Here is an 18888-nt window from a genome sequence, read left to right as displayed (position 1 = left end):
GGGCGGTATAGAAATCCAATATAAAATAAATATAAAATAAAATAAATAAATTACTACCGGTTCAAGCAAACCGGCCCAAACCGGTAGCATTTCACTCCTGGGTACAACTATATAATCCTGGGCTCAATTATGGTCATAACTCAAGAACTACCTGCACCCTTAAACTGGGCTCCAGAGAAAATACATTTTTCCTCAGCTGTCAAAAGCAGCCATCTCCAAAGGGGTCCAAAATTCAGGAGAACCATCCATGCCCACACCTGGACACTCCTTACCTGTCCTGCGTCCCGTAGGAGCCCACTTTCTCGTTCTTCATGCAAAAATCCGGAGAACTTTGCAAGTATACCAGCTCGGATTCCTTCACTGGACGGATATCAAGTTCCTTGGGCACCAGATGCTTGCGAGTGCCCATGGGACGATGGACAACCTTGGTGGCCGAAAGGTATCTGTTTTTTAAATCCAGGGCGATGTCCTTCAAATCTTGAAGGCCCTTCCAACAGGTCTTGATGGAACAAGAGCCGGAAACTCCGTGACACTTGCATTTCATCTCCAAAGAGGCTTTCAGGGACTGTTGGAAAAAACAGCAACACAAAAACGTTGAAGGAACCGTCCCTCTTTCTGCCAACATCCAATTTACTTGGTGACATGCCTGCCCGGGAAGCCTGAATGGTGCATAACTATCTGTCCTCAAGCTGAATAGAAACCTAGAACTGGAAGGGACCTTGGAGGTCTTCTAGTTCAACCCCCCTACTCAAGGCATAGACCAGTGATGGCGAACCTTTTTGGCACCGAGTGCCGAAAAGGAAGTGTGCATGCATGCGTAGTTTACACATACACGTCTGGGCCGCAACCCGGAAGATAGTGGTGGATTTCAAAAAATTGTACTACCGATTCTGGGGGTGTGGTCTGGTGGACGTGGCATGGCTTGGTGGGCGTGGCAGGGGAAGGATACTGTAAAATCTCCATTCCCTCCCCACTCCAGGGGAAGGTTACTGCAAAATCCCCATTTCCTCCCGATCAGCTGGGACTCGGGAGGCAGAGAATAGATGAGGGCGGGGCCAGTCAGAATTTTTACTACCGGTTCTCCGAACGACTCAAAATTTCCGCTACCGGTTCTCCAGAACTGGTCAGAACCTGCTGAAACCCACCTCTGCCAGAAGAGGAGCTGCCTAGGGCGCATGCACGAGCCCAAAAATGAACTTCTGATTTCAGCTACTGAACTTCCGGTTTCAGCCAGTTTCTCTTCCGGGTTTCTGGCTTGCATGCGTATGCAACGATCAGCTGGCCGGCGTACATGCTCACTCAGGAAAATGGACGACTAGTTTCTAGTTTCCGGCACTACCGCATGCAAAAAGGCCAGCTGATCGTTGCGCGCATATGCGCGCCAGAAACCCGGAAAAGGAACGGGCGACGCTGTGCGTGACATGGCTCCACGTGCCAATTCGGTCACGCGTGCCATAGGTTCGCCATCATGGGCATAGACCATAGAGCCTTAGAGCAACCCAGTCAAATGTTATTCAATCCGTGGAACAACTTGCCTGCAGAAGTTGTGAATTCTCCAACACTGGAAGTTTTTAAGAAGAGATTGGACAACCATTTGTCTGAAATGGTGTAGGGTTTCTTGCCTGAGCAGAGGGCTGGACTAGAAGACCTCCAAGGTTCCTTCCAACTCTCTTATTCATTCTGTTTCTCAGTGATGGAGCACTCACAACTTCTGGTGGCAAGTCGTTCCACTGATTAATTGTTCTGGCTGTCAGGGAATTCCTCCTTAGTTCTAGGTTGCTTCTCTCCTTGCTTAGTTTCCATCCATTATTTCTTGTCCTGCCTTCTAGTGCTTTGGAGAATAGCTCGACCCCCCTCTTCTTTGGGGCAGCCCCTCAAATATTGGAATGCAGCTATCATGTCACCCCTAGTCCTTCTTTTCGTTAAACTTCCCGACAAATGGCTATTCAACTTCATGAAGACTTCCAGTGATGGTGCACCTGAGGTAAGCCATTCTATTGACTAACTTTTCTCACTGTCAGGAACTTTCTCCTTAGTTCTAGGTTGCTTCTCTTGATTCGTTTCCACCCATTACTCCCTGCCCTGCCTTCAGGTGCTTTGGAGAATAGGTTGACCCCCTCTTCTCTGTGAAAGTCCTTCAGATAGTGGAAGACTGTTATCATGTCCTCTTGATCCTTCTCTTCAAAGGCTAGCCATATCTACCCTTAGCTCCCTCAGATATCTGCCGCATGATTTATCCTCCAGAATCTTTGTCATCTTTCTTGCTCTTCTCTACATACATTGTAGGATCTCAGGGTTTGGTCCAAAAGTCAGGTGTGATCTGATCTAGCATGGTGTGATCTGCCTGTTTTTATACACACTGCCCGCATGCAAGATTTGATCACACCACTGATGATCTCTTGGACCAAACCCTGCGGCCACCTCTGTGTTAGAGACTTGCAAACAAGGCCTCTGGAGCAAGCAAGGAAATTTACACAAGCGATGGATTCAATTTCTTCCCCAGAGATAAGTTTGTCCTGTTACCTGTGGATCTCCATTTACGACCGTTTAGTGACCGCCAAAAGTTAGAATGGCACTGAAAGAAGTGCCCTTCAGTCTCTTTCTAAGTGACTCTAAGGCAGGGGCGTCAAACTTGATTTCACTGAGGGCCGCATCACGGTTGTGTTTGACCTGGGGAGGGTGTGGCCAGGGTGGGCGTGTCCAGTGTTGTGGTCCGCCAGCAGCCTGCGAAGCTGGCAGCGGAGTCGGACAGTGAGGCTAGTCCTGGAGGCTGGGGAAGGCTTGGACGAGGGCTCTGCATCGGAGGCAGAGATAGGGCCATCTGGGAGTGATGCACGGACTCCGGAGCCTCCAGAGTTGGACATCAGAGAGGTAGAGGAACAGGAGGAGCCTGTTCCTAGTGCACGCATGCGCAGAGCTGCCAAAAGGCAAGAACAGTTAAAACAAAAGGGACGACTCGGGAGTAAGGCCTGGAGATGATTGTCCCCTCCCATAAGGCTTAAAAGAGGAGCAAAGGCACGTGGGCCCATTGCAGGAAAGCAACATTGTTAATTCTGTCCCCAGTCAGCATCTCTGTTTGATTCTGGACTCCGTGGGGCTTTGCCAAGTAGATTTTTGGCAGCGTGTCAAGGGAGATAAAGATTGGTGATTATCCTGAAGGACTTCTCCCAAAGGACTTTTTGCAACTAATTGGGACTCAGCTGTGAATGAATGTAATTCACAGCTGTTGCAATAAAAGAGGATTTTGGGACTACTCGTCTGTTTGAAGGACTCAGGAAGCCTACGTCACAACAGCCAGCTCAACATCACTCATGTCAGGGGGCACCTGTGGTAGCCCGGGCGGGGCTGGGGGAATCCTCCTGCAGCTCTCTGCCAATGAAAACGGAGCAGTACGCGGCCCTCCTGAGCTCCGTTTTGGTTGGTAGAGGCACCATGGGCCAGTCTTTGCTATTTCCAAGGTGGCCCCGTGGGCAAAATCTAAGCACCCTGAGTGCCGGATTTGGCCCGCAGGCCTTGAGTTTCACACCCCTGCTCTAAGGCACCAAAAAAAACCGAGCAACCAAAATGAGTCCTCCCACTTACAACCCTTACAGCAAACAACCCCCCCCCCGAGTCACCTGATAAAAATTCGCGGGCTTGGCAACTGGCATGTACTTATGACGGTTGCAGCGTCCCCAGGGTTGCGCGATTGCTATATGTAAACCTTCCCAGCTGGTTTCTAAACCGGCAGCTTAAACGCTACACGAAATTATTCATGGGTCCAACCCCCAATTTGATGATTGCACAATGACAATAACCCTCTTGGTTACCTGTCTCCCTACTTCACTGTTGTGTAGATGCATCAGCTTATTGGCTTGTGATCCTGATTTTTTCATCTTCATGGGAGCATCTGAAAATTTGGACCCCATGACAAGACCATAGATGAGGTTGTCAGCACATCCTCCCCAGCGATACCCAGGTCCAGGTGTCTCACCTGGGATGGGACCACAGGAGCAGCCAGGGAGGTCCCCGGTAGTGCAGGCTCGGGCAATGGTGTGGCTGATGGCTGCAGCAGAGAGAGCGTATACAAAAGCAGACTCCCTGGTACCTGGAAAAGAGACCGACAGCGTCACACATCGTTCTGTAGAACAGCGGTCCCCAAACGTTACAACTTGACAACTGGGCCTGGCCCGGCATTGGTGTGTGTGTGGTGTGAGAGAGAGTGAGTGAGTGGCAGGCACTGGCACCCACGTGCATCTCCATTCGTGCAAGTGGCAGGCATACGGGCCCTCCACTCCAGAGGTGGGTTTCAGCAGGTTCTAACCAGTTCTGGAGAACCGGTAGCGGAAATTTTGAGTAGTTCGGAGAACCGGTAAATACCACCTCTGACTGGCCCCGCCCACATCTATTCTCTGCCTTCTGAGTCCCAGCTGATCGGGAGGAAATGGGGATTTTGCAGTAACCTTCCCCTGGAGTGGGGAGGGAATGGAGATTTTGCAGTATCCTTCCCCTGGAGTGGGATGGGAATGGGGATTTTGCAGTATCCTTCCCCTGGAGTGGGGAGGGAATGGGGATTTTGCAGTATCCTTCCCCTGGAGTGGGGAGGGAATGGGGATTTTGCAGTATCCTTCCCCCGGAGTGGGGTGGGAATGGGGATTTTGCAGTATCCTTCCCCCGGAGTGGGGTGGGAATGGAGATTTTGCAGTATCCTTCCCCTGGAGTGGGGAGGGAATGGAGATTTTACAGTATCCTTCCCCTGCCACGCCCACCAAGCCACATCCACAGAACCGGTAGTAAAAAATTTTGAAACCCACCACTGCTCCACTCGCACGAATGGAGCTTTGCGTGCGTGCCGAGGGTGCTTGCACTTGTGCTCGCGCATGAAGCTCCGTTCGCCCGAATGGAACTTCCCGTGCTTGGCATTTCATGTGTGAGTGCATGCAAGCGCCCTCCACTCACGCAAGTGGGGCTTCGCGCATGCACACGCTTGCCCATCTGTCCCCACAGCCCGGTTTCAAACAGGTCGCGCATCCTAGGGGTTGGGGACCCATGCTGTTGACCTAAATTTTTTTACTACCGGTTCTGTGGGTGTGGCTTATTTTGTGGGTGTGGCTTGATGGTCACGTGACAATTCTTTAGGATTTAGCAGAGGTACTGGTCTACCAGGCTTTTAACTGCTTGTAGAGCTGTACCGATCTACCCATTTATTTTTGCAGGCACCGGTCTACCACCACACTGCCTTTTACTACCTGTAAAGAGTCAGGGGTGAGCGGTACTTAATCGAGGAAGTCTGGAAAAATTTTAGGAAGACATCCCCCCCACCCCACCCCTTCCTTTTTCCCTTTACCTCTCTCCAAATCCAGCAAGTAATTCGGAGCTCGCTCAATGGACGAGCAATTCCACCGCATGTCGGAAAAGGCTTTCCGGCACGTCTTGATGACCTCACGAGCAGCCTGGATAATCGTCTGCATCAGCTCCAGGTTACTACGACAAAGTTGTACTTGTGAAACGACCAGGCCTTCCAGCTGCTTGCAGTGCTGGCTCTGGTTCAAGGCCAAAGCCGAAGGAGTCTTGAACAAAGCTCTAAAAAGAAAAGGAAAGGAGACCACCCGGTGAGCCAAGCCAGCTGCAAGAACAACCTCCAGAAGGAAAACTCTGTTATTGCTAGTTAATAAAATAGTTACTACTATTGAGCGAGGTAGCACATACACTGTACCTGTGCATTTGGCTCTTCTTGCCTAAATGTAGAACCTTACTTTTATCACCACTGAATTTCATTTTGTTAGATAGCGCCTATATATATATATATATATATATATATATATATATATATATATATATATATATATATATATTAGATATCTACCTAATAGATTTATATTGCAGTTACCGTATTGTTTAGTAACCTCTGGGAAGTTTTTCCTTCTTGTTTGCCAATTAAAAAAAAAAGTTGGAAAGCTTTAGGAGGGAGACTTGTGACTAAGGCTTACTGAGTAATTACAATACACAATTAGTCCCCAAAACACCTATTTTATTGTAACAGCTGAGAATTACGTTCATTCCCAGCTGAGTCCCAATTAGTTGCGAAACAAGTCCTTCGGAAGAAGTCCTTCGGGATAATCACCAACCTTTATCTTCTTTGACACCCTGCCAAAGGCCTTACTTGGCAAAGCCCCACAGAGTTCAGAAACAAACAAGAGATGCTGACTGGAAACAGAGTTAGCAACGTTGCTTTCCTGCAAAAGGCCCCAAGTGTTTCTCTTTTAAACCTTATGGGAGGAGCCAATCATCTCCGAGCCTTACTCCCGAGTCATCCCTTTTGCTTTAGCTGCTCTTGCCTTCTGGAAGCTCTGCACATGCGTGCACTAGGAACAGGCTCCTCCTGTTCCTCTGCCTCTCTGCTGTCCAACTTTGGGGGCTCCGGAGTCCATGCATCACTCTCAGATGGCCCTGGCCCCGTCTCTGCCTCCAACGCAGAGCCCTCATCCAGGCCTCCCCAGACTCCAGGACTGGCCCATGTTCCTCCCCAGCCTCTTCACTGTCCAGCCAGCCAACTCCGCAGGCTGCTGGCGGATTACAACAGAGAGGATGGTGGGTCACACAGAAAGTTGGAAGGCTGCTTGGGTTCCGAATTCCAAATCCTCCGAGAAGAAAGTGCAAAAGGTTTCCTAAATTGATAAAAAGCCCTCGGATCGAAACCTCCTCTAATCCGGGACTTTAACCGAGGCTATTAAAACCCACTTTACTTCTGCCATAAACTCCATCCATTAAGGACCTCCGTCGACCTCCAAGCCGGCCAAATGGAACTGAGCCCACGGATGTGATGGGAAGAACATGTGTCAGTTCCACATGGCTAAGATAGAGGCTCTACTACAAGCTCGACCGGGTTGATTTGAGGGTCCTTTTACGACTGGGAATAATCCTGAAGTTACTTCGGATGAGGCAAACTTGGAACGGTTGACCTCTCTGTGAAATGCAACCATTAGGCAGTCGTCTCCCGTCTCCGAGTGGACGGAGGAAATCTGAACGTTTCTCTAACATGCTCCCAGAGGGCCAGAGTTGCTCTCAGTTCTTGCCAATTTTTCCATTTTCTTTTCCAACTGTATTACAGAGAGGGCTTCCCTTCTCTGGGGAGGACAAATGGCTGATTGGCAGCCTGCGAAGATGACTCTCCTCTGACTAGGAGGAGATTATTTTTCCACCCCCAGTCCTGCTTCTGACAAGATGAAATTCCTGCCTTTCTAACTATCCTGATCCCTATCTAACAAAATGAAATTTAACGATGTAAAAATATGTTCTCTCTCTCTCTCTCTGCTTCTTTCTCTGTCTCTTTCTTTCTCTCTCTCTATGTATAAAATTTATATCTCTGTCTCTGTTTATCCTATCTATCTATCTATCTATCTATCTATCTATCTATCTATCTATCTATCTATCTATATCTATTCAATCTATTTATCTGTCTGTCTGTCTGTCTATCTCTCATCATCTATCTATCTATCTATCTATCTATCTATCTATCTATCTATCTATCTATCTATCCCCCCCTCTCTCTCATTTATCTCTAAATCTCTGTCTATCTATCTATCTATATTTATCTATCTATTCGATCTATTTATCTGTCTGTCTGTCTGTCTATCTCTCATCATCTATCTATCTATCCATCCATCCCTCTCTCTCTCTCATTTATCTCTAAATCTCTGTCTATCTATCTATCTATATTTATCTATCTATTCAATCTATTTGTCTGTCTGTCTCTCTATCTGTCTCTCTATCTATCTATCCATCCATCTCTCTCTTATATTTATCTATCTATTTGATCTATTTATCTGTCTGTCTATCTCTCATCATCTATCTATCTATCTATCTATCCATCCCTCTCGCTCTCTCATTTATCTCTAAATCTCTATCTATCTATCTATATTTATCTATCTATTCGATCTATTTGTCTGTCTGTCTCTCTATCTGTCTCTCTATCTATCCATCCCTCTCTTATATTTATCTATATATCTCTGTCTCTCTATATATCATCAATTTATCTCTCTCTCTCTCTCTCTCTCTCTCTCTCTCTCTCTCTCTAATCATCCATCCATCCATCTTCTCTATCTCTATCTCTATCTCTATCTCTATCTCTATCTCTATCTCTATCTCTATCTCTATCTCTATCTCTATCAATCATCAAAACTTTTTTATTTCATCAAGCCGGGCTGGCCTAACTCTCCAATGGTGTAATTTTAATTTGAATTTTAAATGGGGGATTTTAACTGTTGGGCCAAATTGTTTAATATATTTTTTAATTGTTTTTAAATTTTGTATTCTATCTTTTTTTACCTATGGCTGTTCACCGCCCTGAGTCCTTCGGGAGAAGGGCGGTATATAAATTTAAATATTAAATTAAATTAAATTAAAATCTCTATCTATCTAATGGAATGGAAGGATTGATACTCCTTGCAGACAGCTGATCATTTGCATCCTTTTAGATTTAGAGGGTCTTTGAAGCACTTGGAGGTTTATCTGTGTCCTCAGGGTCACCTGAGTGGTGCAAATGCAGTGGTGGGTTTCAAATTTGTTTTTACTACCGGTTCTCTGGGTGTTGCTTGGTGGGCATGGCAGGGGAAGGATACTGCAAAATCCCCATTTCCTCCTGATCAGCTGGGTCTCGGGAGGCATAGACTAGATGGGGATGGGCCCAGTCAGAGGGGGTATTTACCGGTTCTCCGAACTACTCAAAATTTCCGCTACCGGTTCTCCGAACTATTCAAAATTTCCACTACCGGTTCTCCAAACTACTCAAAATTTCTGCTACCGGTTCTCCGAACTACTCAAAATTTCCGCTACCGGTTCTCCAAACTACTCAAAATTTCCGCTACCGGTTCTCTGAATTATTCAAAATTTCTGCTACCGGTTCTCCGAACTGCTCAAAATTTCCGCTACCGGTTCTCCAAACTACTCAAAATTTCCACTACCGGTTCTCCGAACTGCTCAAAATTTCCGCTACCGGTTCTCCAAACTACTCAAAATTTCCACTACCGGTTCTCCGAACTGCTCAAAATTTCCGCTACCGGTTCTCCGAACTACTCAAAATTTCCACTACCGGTTCTCCGAATTATTCAAAATTTCTGCTACCGGTTCTCCGAACTATTCAAAATTTCCACTACCGGTTCTCCAAACTACTCAAAATTTCTGCTACCGGTTCTCCAAACTGCTCAAAATTTCCGCCTCCGGTTCTCCAAACTATTCAAAATTTCCACTACCGGTTCTCCAAACTACTCAAAATTTCCGCTACCGGTTCTCCGAATTATTCAAAATTTCTGCTACCGGTTCTCCGAACTACTCAAAATTTCCGCTACCGGTTCTCCGAACTATTCAAAATTTCCGCTACCGGTTCTCCGAACTGCTCAAAATTTCCGCTACCGGTTCTCCGAATTATTCAAAATTTCCACTACCGGTTCTCCGAATTATTCAAAATTTCCGCTACCGGTTCTCCAAACTACTCAAAATTTCCACTACCGGTTCTCCGAATTATTCAAAATTTCTGCTACCGGTTCTCCGAACTATTCAAAATTTCCACTACCGGTTCTCCAAACTACTCAAAATTTCCGCTACCGGTTCTCCAAACTGCTCAAAATTTCCGCTACCGGTTCTCCGAACTATTCAAAATTTCCACTACCGGTTCTCCAAACTACTCAAAATTTCCGCTACCGGTTCTCCGAATTATTCAAAATTTCTGCTACCGGTTCTCCGAACTGCTCAAAATTTCCGCTACCGGTTCTCCAAACTACTCAAAATTTCCGCTACCGGTTCTCCGAACTACTCAAAATTTCCGCTACCAGTTCTCCGAACTACTCAAAGTTTCCGCTACCAGTTCTCCAAACTACTCAAAATTTCCGCTACCGGTTCTCCGAACTACTCAAAATTTCCGCTACCGGTTCTCCGAACTACTCAAAATTTCCACTACCATTTCTCCGAACTACTCAAAATTTCCGCAACCGGTTCACCAGAACTGGTCAGAATTTGCTGGAACCCACCTCTGTGCCAATGGTTCCTGTAGCCTGCAATTTTTCCTCTGGAAATCCATTTCCTACTCCCACATCATTCAAGAGTCTTCATCCCAAATTGTATAGCTAACCGTCTGTAGAGATTCTCCATCATCCAGGTCACGGTTTTCCCAAAGGTGTTTTTTTTCAGGAGGCAACTGGACTTTCTGTTTTTTTTTTTTTTTGAAAACCAAAAGTCAGAGCTGAAGAACCTTCGGGGATGAGAAGCGAAATGTCTTCAAAGAAAAGAAAAAAACCAGAAAGTCCAGTTGCCTCCTGAAAAAAAGCACCTTTGGGAAAACTGTGACCCGGATGACGGAGAATCTCTACAGACATCTAAAAGATTACATTTTTCCCTGCATTAATATTCCTCAATTTAAGCATCGAACAGTGAAGATTTAGGCAGCAAGAAGTTTGAAAGTGCAGCAGTGAATTTATTTATGCTGCATCATTGTTTATTGTCTGCCCACATTTTTCAGAGTTTGGGAATCTGCTTCATGCCTAATTTTTATTCCATCTATCCCACTATTGGTCCTGCAGCAAAAACGCCTGTAGTTTATTTTTTTCCCTCTGCCAAGTTTTGTTCAGCCTGATGAAAAAGAATTTCCTTCTGGCATTTCCTTCCAAGGAGACGAGAACTTGGGTGAAATTCTCTTGGATTTCTTGGAGAGGTGGGTTCCCATATTTCTTGGGTGATGTGGCATAAGAGCTGCTCAGAGTCCCCTTGAACTGCGAGAGAGGAGGGGGGAGGAGGAGGAGGAGGAGGAGGAGGAGGAGGAGGAGGAGGAGGAGGTCAATGACTGTGGGGTCCTTTAAGCTCTCTGAGCCTGGTTGTTTTCTAGAAGGAGAAGGATGAGAAGGAGAAGGAGAAGACGAAGACAACCTAACCATAGAATTCAGGGGTTTTTTGTTCTTTCCTTTCCTTCCCTTCCCTTCCCTTCCCTTCCTTTCTTCCTTTCCCTTCCTTTCCCTTCCCTTCCTCCTTCCCTTCCCTTCCCTTCATCCTTCCCTTCATCCTTCCCTTCCTTTCCTTTCGTTTCCTTCCCTTTCTTCCTTTCCATTTCTTTCCCTTCCTTTCCCTTCCCTTCCTCCTTCCCTTCCTTCCCTTCCCTTCCTACTTCCCTTCCCTTCCACCTTTCCTTTCCTTCCCTTTCCTTCTTTCCTTTCCTTTCCTTTCCTTTCCTTTCCTTCTTTCCTTTCCTTTCCTTTCCTTTCCTTTCCTTCCCTTCCCTTCCCTTCCCTTCCCTTCCTCCTTTCCTTCCCTTCCCTTCCCTTCCTCCTTTCCTTTCCCTTTCCTTCCTACTTCCCTTCCCTTCCACCTTTCCTTTCTTTCTCTTTCCTTCTTTCCTTTCCTTCCCTTCCCTTCCCTTCCTCCTTTCCTTTCCTTCCCTTCCCTTTCCTCCTTTCCTTTCCTTTCCTTTCCTCCTTTCCTTTCCTTCCCTTCCCTTCCCTTCCCTTCCCTTCCTTTCCTCCTTTCCTTTCCTTTCCTTCCCTTTCTTTTTGAATTATGCCTAGTCCCATCTGGGGTTCTATTGAACAAGGAAGGGTTACAGCTTTCTTTGAACCAGCAAACATTATCTGCTTACCCATCTAAATTGCTACCATTCCCCTTGTCCCTCCTCCTTGCCCAAAACCTGATATATATATTTTGTGTGCTTGTCTTTAAGAGCAAAAGAAGTTATTACTGTTCTTCAGTCTTTCCGCTGGTAATATAAACAAGTGTCAAATTAAATTTCAACAATAGCGACAGGGTTTTCAAATAACATTAGGGAGACTGTCAAGAAAGTGTATCGTTCGTGGCAAAGGACGGATCTCGTAAGAGCTTAATTGCTTTGGGCAAGTAGAATAAATTCACTTAGAATCAGAACGACGCCACGGAGGCAGAGAAAGCTTTGGAAATGGTTTTCCCTCAGCCTGGGAAAGTAAAATGAGGAGATGGACCACATTGAGAACTGCATGGAGAACTCCGGCGCATTCAGAAGTACCCAGCCCTTCAGAACGATGTGTTCAAAACTACCCACGGGGAATCCTCAAATTATAACCACAATTGTGCCCACAGTTTCTGTGGCTAAGCAGTTAAGCTCAGACGTGAAATCCAGCAGGTTCTGACAGGTTCGGGCGAACCGGTAGCGGAAATTTTGAGCAGTTCGGAGGAACCGGCAAATACCGCCTGTGGCTGGCCCCAGAGTTTAGTTTAGTTTAGTTTAGTTTTATTAAATTTGTATACCGCCCTACTCCCGAAGGACTCAGGGCGGTGAACAGGCACAAGATAAAATACAGAAATACAGAAGTTAAAAACAATTTAAAACCAAATTAAATAATATTAAATAATATTTATTTGTTTATTTATTTATTTATTTAATCAAATTTCTATACCGCCCTACTGCCGAAGGACTCAGGGCGGTGAACAGCCAAGATAAAATACAAATAATACAAATATTAAAAAAATCCCTTAAAATTATTAAATATTTTGGCCGAAACACAGATTAAAACACCCAATTTATAAAATCACGAATTAAAAAATTTAAAAGAGGGGAGTTAGGCCAGGCCAGCTTGCTGAAATAGAAAAGTTTTGAGAGCACGGCGAAATATTGGCCCACGACAATTAAAATCCCAATAAATTTAAAACAAATTAAAATTTCAATTTAAAATTTAAAAGAAAGGGGAGAAGAAGAGTGAGGAAGGAATGGAGATTTTGCAATATCCTTTCCCCAAAAGTGGGGAGGGAATGAAGATTTTGCAGTATCCTTCCCTTGGAGTGGGGTGGAAATGGGGATTTTGCAGTATCCTTCCTCTGCCATGCCCACCAAGCCACACCATGCCCACCAAGCCACGTCCACAGAACCGGTAGTAAAAAAATTTGGATTTCACCACTGGTTAAGATGAGTGGCGCCTTAGTTTTTGACCTTTTCACCACAGTTGTTAAGTGAACCTTAGCCTTCAAGTAGGAGACCCTAGACGATGTCAGACAAACAGTGGCCCAATCTCTTCTTGAAAACCTCCACTGTTGGAGCACCCACAACTTCTGGTGGCAAGTCGTTCCATTGGCTAATTGTTCCCACTGTGAGGAAATTTCTCCTTAGTTCCAGGTTGCTTCTCTCCTTGATTCGTTTCCATCCGTCGCTTCTTGTCCTGCTTTATTCAGGTGCTTTGGAGAATAGGTTGGGCGGCATTTGTTGAGGAAGCTACGCTATCGGTGCTAGAAAGGAGTGGGGTCTGCAAGGAGGAGGAGGAGGAGGAGGAGGAGGAGGAGGAGGAGGAAAAGAACTGTGAGGTCCTTGGTGCTCTCTGAGCTTGGTTGTTTTGCTGCAGACATTTAATTACCCAACTAGGTAACATCATCAGTGCTAGAAGGATGTGGGGTTTGCAGGGAGGAGGAGGAGGAGGAGGAGGAGGAGGAGGAGGAGGAGGAGGAGGAGGAGGAGGAGGAGGAGGAGGAGGAGAATTGTGGGGTCCTTGGTGTTCTCTGAGCTTGGTTATTTTCTTTTTTTTTTTTTGAAAAAAGTTTTTTATTTTTATTTCTTATGCACATATTGTAAATGTACATTCTCTTATCCATAATTGATCATATATATACATATCTTTTCTAACAAAAGCATAAAAATAAAACATTTTATTTACATTCGGGGCTGCTCTTCTATACTCTCCTTTCCCTCTTTTCACAACAAACCTTCTTCTCCTCCTTCTTTCTTTCCCCTCCCTCCCTCCCTTCTTCCTCTCCTCTTCTATTTTCTTCCTCCTCCTCTCCTCTTCTCCCCTACTTCCCCTTCCTCTCCCCCACTCCTCCCCTGTTTCCCTCCTTTCTCACCTTCTCTCCTGCTCTTGTCCCCTATCCTTTCTTCCTCTCCTTCCCCTTTCTTCCATTCCTCTCTCTCCCTCTCCTCCTCTCTCCTTTCTTTCTCCTTTGTTGTGCAATATTTCCCTTATTTGGTATCCGAGCAACTCCAATTTTCTAATAAGCTTGGTTGTTTTCCTGCAGATGTTTTATTACCCAACTAGGTAACATCATCAGTGCTAGAAGGGAGCGGGTGTTTCCTCTCTGCAAGCAAGCCACTAGTACATCAACACAGGGCAAATCTCACTCCCTTCTGGCACTGATGGTGTTACCTAATGGGGTAACGAAACGTCCACAAGAAAAAAAAACAGCTCAGAGAGACCGTGGACCTCCTCAGTTGAAGAAACGTGATTCTACCGCCTTCGTTGGCGGCACCAATGAGAGATATAGATATATATAGATGCCCTACCAACCTAAAGCTGCCCCCCATGATTCATATTCTTTCTTTAGTTTGTTGTCTGTTTCTTCTTCCGATCTTGGGAAGGATACAGAATAACAGAGTTGGAAGGGACCTTGGAGGTCTTCTAGTCCAACCCCCTGCTCACACAGGAAATTCTATACCATTCCAGACAAATGGTTATCCAACATCTTCTTAAAACCTTCCAGTGGTGGAGCATTCACAACTTCTGGTGGCAAGGAGTTCCACTGGTTAATTGTTCTAACTGTCAGGAAATTTCTCCTTAGTTCTAAGTTGCTTCTCTCCTTGATTAGTTTCCATCCCTTTTTTGTCTTGTCTTCTGGTGCTTTGGAGAATAGCTTAACTCCCTCTTCTTTGGGGCAGCCCCTGAGATATTGGAAGACTGCTATCATGTCTCCCCCAGTCCTTCTCTTCATTAAACTAGACATACCCAGTTCCTGCAACCGTTCTTCATATTCCTCAACTTACGACCACAACCGAGCCCAAAATTTCCAGCAAGACAGCTATTAGATAAGTGAGTTTTGTCTCATGTTAATGCTCTAAGCCAGTGATGGCTAACCTTTTTGGCGTCGCGCGCCAAAAGTGGGGGGGAGCATGGGGGGGTCACGCACACGCATGCCCACATCCATAATTTAATGCCCCCCTATGCATGTGTGCCTGAAACACACACACCCGTGCTCTCCTCACTTTTGTCACACAATGACAAAAAGGTTACTGGTAGGCCTGGTAGCAGTGGTGGGTTCCTCCCGGTTCAGTCCGGTTCGGGCGAGCCGGAAGCGGTGACAATATGATGTCACTGAACCGGTTTCCCCCCCCCCGCTCTCCCCTCCTCACCCACGTTATTCTTACCTTTTATTTGGTCCCACCCCCAATCTATTGCTGCCTCCTGAGTCCCAGCTGATGACTAGAGGGAAAAAAAACTGTTTAAACTCTTGCCGCGGGGCTTCAAAGGGCCGCCCTACAGCTGATCAGTGTTAAAAGAAAACAAATGAGCTGGGTCGTAAGTGCGAGGACTGGTCGTAAGTGCGAGGACCTTCCAGAAATGACTCTGACCAGCTAGCCATGCCTACCTAGTCACATGACCTCCAAGCCACACCCACAAAATAAGCCACGCCCACAGAACCGGTCGTAAAAAAATTTAGAACCCACCCCTGCCCGGTAGGCCTGTTTTTTGCCCTTGCCACGCTCCAGAGGCTTTCTTAGAGTCTGGGGAGGGCTAAAACAGCCTCCCCCACCCCACAAACGCCCTCCAGAGGCCGGAAATGGCCCATTTCCCGACTTCCGGTGGGCCCAGAAGGCCCAAAAATGAGCTGGCCGACACACGCATGCACACTGGAGCTGAGCTAGGGCAACGCTCACGTACCCACAGATATGGCTCCGCGTGCCACCTGTGGCACGTGTGCCATAGGTTCGCCATCGCGGCTCTAAGCGAATCGCTGCCGTTGTTAAGTTAGCCACATGGTTGTTAAGCGAATCCAGCTTCCCCATTGACTTTGCTTGTCAGAAAGTCACAAAAGGGGATCACATGACACACACACATACCTCCGGGACACTGCGACGGTCATAAATATGAAACCGTTGCCAAGCGTCTGAATTTTGATCATGTGACCATGGGGGGGGATGTTAAGTGTGAAAAACCGGTCGTAATTTCCTTCTTTTTTCAGAGCCGTTGTAACTTTGAACGGCCACGAAACGAATGGTTTAGGACAGCAGTCGGCAACCTGCGACTCTGGAGCCGCATGTGGCTCTTTCACCCCTTTGCTGCTGCTCCGTCACGCAAAATATGCGTCACAGCCACTAATGTGCGACACCCGCTGGCATGTGATTTATTGAGCTTTTCAACCCCCAGTAGGCCAACCATGAATAAATCCAAGGAAAGAAAAGTTTCAGAAGAAAACAGAACGTTTAATTCAACTACAGATGCCGCTCAAGAAATAGTCAGGCACGGGAAGGGTTTTGTGGCTCCCGGTGTTTTCTTTTCTGTGGGGAAATGGGTCCAAATGGCTCTTTGAGTGTTTAAGGTTGCAGAGGCCTGGTTTAGGACTACCTGAGAGCAGCAGCGCTCCCATAGAGCAGAATTAAAAAGTCCCGGCCTTAAGACAAATTGAGGCCTACATCAGGACTACTGAGTTTATTTCTAAACGGGCGGGCTCGGCTTATAGAAGGAACAGAAGTGGGACAGGTAGATGCGCGTCTGTGCACTTTTTCATGCATTTCTGTATTTATTCAATGCATTGCAAGGTATTCCTTGTTATACGGGACTGATCTTATTGTTTTCTTTCTTCTGATTCCTTCTTTCCTTACTTACCTACCTCCAGCTTTCTCATTCCCTCTTTCTTTCTTTCTTTCTTTCTTTCTTTCTTTCTTTCTTTCTCTCCCTTTCTTTCTTTCTGTTTCTCCCTCCCACTCTCCCTTCCTTCCTTCCTTTCTCTCTCCCTTCCTCCGTCTTTCTTTCTCCTCCTTTCTTTCTTTCTTTCTCCCTCCCTCCCTCTTTCTTTCTTTCTCTCCTTTCCTCCCTCCTTCCCGCTTTCTTTCTCTCTCTCCCTCCCTCCTGCCCTCCCTCTTTCTTTCTCTCTCTCCTTTCCTCCCTCCTTCCCGCTTTCTTTCTCTCTCTCTCTCCCTCCCTCCCACCCTCCCTCTTTCTTTCTTTCTCTCCTTTCCTCCCTCCTTCCCGCTTTCTTTCTCTCTCTTTCTCTCCCTCCCTCCCGCCCTCCCTCTTTCTTTCTTTCTTTCTCTCCCTCCCTCCCTCCCCCTCTCTCTTTCTTTCTTTTTCCCTCCCTCCCTTTTTCTTTCTTTCTTTCTTTCTCTCTCTCCCTTCCTCCCTCTTTCTTTCTCCTTTCTTTCTATCTTTCTTTCTCCCTCCCTCCTTCTTTCTTTCTTTCTCTCCTTTCTTCCCTCCTTCCTTCTTTCTTTCTTTCTCTCTCTCCCTCCCTCCCACCCTCCCTCCCTCTTTCTTTCTCTCCCTCTCTCCCCCTCCCTCTTTCTTTCTTTCTTTTTCCCTAACTCCCTCTTTCTTTCTTTCTCTCACTCCCTTCCTCTCTCTTTCTTTCTCCTTTCTTTCTATCTTTCTTTCTTTCTCCCTCCCTCCTTCTTTCTTTCTTCCCTCCTTCCCTCTTTCTTTCTTTCTCTCTCCCTCCCGCCCGCCCGCCCTCCCTCTTTCTTTCTCTCTCTCTCTCTCCCTCCCTCCCCCTCCCTCCCTCTTTTTTTCTTTCTTTTTCTTTCTTTCTTTCCCTCCCTCCCTCTTTCTTTCTTTCTTTCTTTCTTTCTTTCTTTCTTTCTTTCTTTCTTTCTTTCTTTCTTTCTCTTTCTTTCTTTCTTTCTTTCTTTCTTTCTTTCTTTCTTTCTTTCTTTCTTTCTTTCTCCCCACCCACCTACTTCTCTACATGGAATTTTTGTTGAAAACTGGAAAAAGTGCCATTTTCCAGCGAAAATGTAAATCACAGTGAAATTACTTGCAGGATGCTGCAAGTCATAAATGAAAGTTGATTGTTTTAGTGCCCAAAATGTAGTCAGGCAATCACGGGGACTCAGTTTGTGGCCCTCGCAACTTTGGAACTGGATCGTAAGCCCCTTGTGTGTGTGATAGAGGGTGGGGTGTATGGAATCTGTTGTAATTTCGAACCGTCACAAATTCGAGGACTGCCTGTAATGAGCTAACATGAGGACAACCAGAACATTTCCTTATAGCAACGCAAAGTAGCGCAGGATTATTATTATTTTTTTTAATCAAATAGTAAAAGGATAGATTGCTAACCTACACGAAATATTTCCTCAACATTTTTGCAGCTAAGCTCCCCCAGAAGAGAAAGATTTTTCACGATATGATAAATTACCCCAAAGCACGCAGGGGAGAAATCTGATCCACCTGTAATCACACACAGGGGTGGGATGGACAAATCTGCCAGATCTAATTTTGCTCAGGTTTTGTTTCCCCCTCGCCTCAAATTTACATCGTTGTATAAGAAGAAGAAGAAGTGCACCTAACTTTAGAGTTCAGTCTTTTCTTTTCTTTTTTCTTTCTCTTTCTTTCTTTTTTCTTTCTTTCTTCCTCCTTCCCTCCCTCCCTTCCTTCTTTCTCTCTCTCTTTCCTTCCTTCATTCCTTCCTTCCTTCCCTCCCTCCCGCTTTTTTTCTCCTTTCTCTTTCTTTCTCTTCCTTCCTTTCTTCCTCCCTCCCTCCCTCCCTTCCTTCTTTTTCTCTCTCTTTCCTTCCTTCCTTCCCTCCCTCCCTCCCACTTTTTTCTCCTTTCTCTTTCTTTCTCTTCCTTCCTTTCTTCCTCCCTCCCATCTTTCTCTCTCTTTCCTTCCTTCATTCCTTCCTTCCTTCCCTCCCTCCCTCCCACTTTTTTCTCCTTTCTCTTTCTTTCTCTTCCTTCCTTTCTTTCTTCCTCCCTCCCTCCCTTCCTTCTTTCTCTCTCTCTTTCCTTCCTTCATTCCTTCCTTCCTTCCCTCCCACTTTTTTCTCCTTTTTCTTTCTCTTCCTTCCTTTCTTTCTTCCTCCCTCCCTCCCTTTTCTCTCTCTCTTTCCTTCCTTCATTCCTTCCTTCCTTCCCTCCCACATTTTTTCTCCTTTCCCTTTCTTTCTCTTCCTTCCTTTCTTCCTCCCTCCCTCCCTCCCTCCCTT

The 18888-nt window shown here is 46.0% G+C and overlaps 1 protein-coding gene across 5 annotated transcripts in view; it reads right to left on the bottom strand.

Moving 5' to 3' along the window:
• Positions 1-18888, bottom strand: part of WNT11 (Wnt family member 11) — a 53346-nt gene that overhangs the window by 20700 nt on the left and 13758 nt on the right. For 3 of the 5 annotated variants that reach the window (XM_087895751.1, XM_087895753.1, XM_087895752.1), the window contains exons 3-5: positions 5327-5562; positions 3810-4087; positions 273-565 (exon numbers count right to left, since the gene is read on the bottom strand). In XM_087895751.1, coding sequence (XP_087751877.1) covers positions 273-565; positions 3810-4087; positions 5327-5562 — 807 coding nt within the window. The remainder of the gene's footprint in view (positions 1-272; positions 566-3809; positions 4088-5326; positions 5563-18888) is intronic. The other 2 variants (XM_087895754.1, XM_087895755.1) reach the window with 1 other exon arrangement.

This window comes from Pantherophis guttatus, chromosome 5, assembly GCF_059756535.1.
Source record: "Pantherophis guttatus breed Tessera chromosome 5, ASM5975653v1, whole genome shotgun sequence".
Taxonomy (NCBI): Eukaryota; Metazoa; Chordata; class Lepidosauria; order Squamata; family Colubridae; genus Pantherophis; species Pantherophis guttatus.
The sequence above is the reverse complement of the archived record's forward strand: the minus strand, read 5'-3'. Positions and strand labels throughout refer to the sequence as shown.